At 46.0% G+C, this 2,866-nt stretch overlaps 1 protein-coding gene across 3 annotated transcripts in view; it reads left to right on the top strand.

Annotated features, from left to right (window-relative positions):
- Positions 1-695: 695 nt before the first annotated feature.
- LOC101857102 (aminoacyl tRNA synthase complex-interacting multifunctional protein 2) overlaps positions 696-2,866 on the top strand; it is a 38,337-nt gene continuing 36,166 nt past the window's right edge. Inside the window, exons 1-2 of one of the 3 annotated variants that reach the window (XM_013081071.1) lie at positions 696-751; positions 2,216-2,866. The exon at positions 2,216-2,866 is cut by the window's right edge and continues 252 nt beyond it. In XM_013081071.1, the coding sequence (XP_012936525.1) occupies positions 2,402-2,866 (465 nt within the window). In that variant the 5' untranslated portion in view covers positions 696-751; positions 2,216-2,401. Of the gene's footprint in view, positions 752-782; positions 1,580-2,215 lie in introns of those variants that run through there. The other 2 variants (XM_005095789.3, XM_005095788.3) reach the window with 2 other exon arrangements.

Below are 2,866 nucleotides of genomic sequence, written 5' to 3'. Positions count from 1 at the left end.
GGTTGGTTTGTTGGGTTTTGTTGTTGTTTTTTGTTGTTTTTTTATAATTTGAGGCCAATGCTTATTGTTAACAAGTTGACAATACAGAACATGCCAGTGGGTGGTTGGCCGGTGCTCTGGTGTGGTTTGCTCCTTCTTTCCTATCAAATATCTATCATCCTTATCTCTCCTCCTTCTCTTTTTGTGTTTGTTACTCTCTTGTAACACTTCTAATCTTCGGCACTTACTTGACATTATTGTGTTGCAAGTGCCGTAAAACACAAAAACAAAATATCTATTGTCCTTATCTCTCCTTTTTGCGTATGTTAGTCTCTCATAACACCTCTAATCGTCATAATTTATTACCTGTGTGCAAGTGCCGTAAAACTTATTGAAACTAAGAACTTGCTACAGGCCTGTAAAACATCAAACGTACAGCAGCAGTTCACGATGAGAATATTATTTTTGCCACACGGGGGCAAGAAATGGACATTGATGTTAACGTGACCGACTTTTGATGAAAAGATTAGAAAGTCACCAGTTGTGTGGAACGGTGATTGCATTTTCCCCCCATGCCCTAACAAATGAAAAAGTTGCCGCAGATTTCACTAGCCTGGTGTGCAGAGAAGCGGAACCTTGGTCGGCCAAGGAAGAACGGGCGGTCTTGTTTTGCTTTACCCCCTCCTCAGCGCGCGCGGGAGTCGACTTTGTGGGACTTGGTCCATTGTGTGCGTGGTGCACCCACTCCACCACCACAGGACAACCCCTTCCTGTAAGCTCCCGGCTTCCCTGTTGTGTTCTCGCCGCCATTCACCTGCGTGCGAGCGCGCGGGATTGAGATGCCGCGCGGATCTCTTTAGCTCACTCAACGACGCTCCAGTTTCTTTCTTTCTCTCTTCCCTCGTCTGTATTCTCTTCTTCCGCACATGGTATCCCCGTTTCGCACCAGCACCCCCTGCACTCCCCTTCACCGACCAAGCCACAACGCCAGTAGTTCTCATTCTGTTGACCCGCGATGCGTCGTTTCTGTGCGGATTAAACGCGTGTTTCTCTTGGAGGAAATTGGCTTTGCTGTACTTCACCCCCCCCCCCCCACTCTGGGGCCAACCGCTGTTCGTAGTATGTTGGTGTGGTGATTTACTCGAATCACGCCCCTTCAGAGAGTCCGTGCGTGTGTGTGTATGCCGTGTCAGACGCTTGTGGAAGATTATGGAGCCTGCCTCGTGAGCTGAGTGATAACGGACAGATTCACGTGTAATGGGAAATAAATTCTTTCGCCACTTGATGCCCATACATTCATGGACGTGTTGCGCAAGTTTTCGTTTGTGTGGAGACCGATTTTGACAAGCCGCAGATTATTGCGGATTTTCGAGTAATAATTTTTTCGATTGCTGAAACACATAGATCTTCCTCAATGAAGCGTGAAACAAGTTTTCTTTACACAGGCTAGTGGGGGTTTTTTGTCAGAGAATGTACTGTTGCTTGTGGTTTTCTGGGAATAGAGGAATTGCTGCTGTGTAATCTTATGTCATTGGGATTCGACTGTCCTATATGGCTGTTGCACTTGTTGTTCTGAATCAACTTCATGGCTCTGGTTTCGGTTTGTTTGTCGCCCATCTTTGTCACGCTCTAGTACTCTTGTAACCTACTCATCCCTAAAGAGTTGCTTCGATATCCTGTAAAAAGCTTGATTTCTTCTGTGCTTACACTCAGTCTCATAGTTGAAATTCATTTTGTTTTAGTAAAACTTTTCCTTCATAATATTGTTATTATACAGGGTATTTATACGGGGCCTATATAATTAAAAGATTTCGTATGGTTCTTTTTTTAAAAAGGAGCCTATTTTTACGCCAAATGAAGTTTCTGTGGACATAACAATTTCCAATGTATACTACGTGTTTTTTTTATAGTACATGTACGTCTCAAGTCTCATGTAATTCCAATATTTAATTTGTTTGGAAAAAAGTTCTAATGAAATTCTTTTTTGGTGTCGATAACAATATAGCAAAGAATTTAGACATTTGTAATACCTATTTATTGAATGGGTGTCTTTCATTACTTTCCCGGCTTGCTCCATTGGTAGAACACTGGGACCAAAATTTATAAGGAAAAAATAATAATTCTGTAGAAAACTGAGGAGCGTCACTGTTGACAAGCTCGAATGTAGCGCTGCCTCTACTGCGCCTCTAGTCTACATTTAAATGTATTGACGATTTTCTGTATCATTCTGTACCAGACCACATTTTAATAGCCAGGGACGATCTTGTTCCATTGTCGGTTGGACGTGTGAAAGTCCTCTATCAGGCCATTGGTGGTACCAAGCCTTTGTCACAGTTGTGGATATCACCTTCATAAATATTGGATATCTCATTCACAATTATTAGAAAACATTGCTTTGTCCCATTGACTTCGAGGACTAGTGATGGGTAATCAGGTGTCCAGGTGCGCCCACAGCATGCGCAAGTTATGGCGGCCGTGTGCTGGGAAACGACCTGAGGACGAGGCCATGCTCAACACATGTGACAGCGAGCCTCTGGACAAGCCCTTGTGCGACACCTCTGTGTCTGGCGGTTGCCGGGACAGCCGTAGCCGTAGCTGTAGCCGTGATGGCAGCCACGCCTCGCTAGTCCGGCTCCACGACAAGATGGAGCGCGTGGACTGCCGCATCACTTCGGCGACTAACGTCTCTTCGGGTACCACGACGTCCACGCCCAAATGCGGTCGCTTTCGGTTCTGCTCGTCCGGGAACAACAAGAACCACCACCAGAACCATCACGTGAACCCGGGATACCGGAGTTTGACGTCATGCTGCGACGCTGATGACTATGAGGACGAGGGGAACGGCGGCGGCGACTGCGGCACGACTCGCTCTGCGTCCTCGGCGGCG

Source organism: Aplysia californica, unplaced genomic scaffold, assembly GCF_000002075.1.
Source record: "Aplysia californica isolate F4 #8 unplaced genomic scaffold, AplCal3.0 scaffold00113, whole genome shotgun sequence".
Lineage (NCBI taxonomy): Eukaryota > Metazoa > Mollusca > Gastropoda > Aplysiida > Aplysiidae > Aplysia > Aplysia californica.
This window is presented reverse-complemented; position numbering and strand designations above follow the sequence as displayed.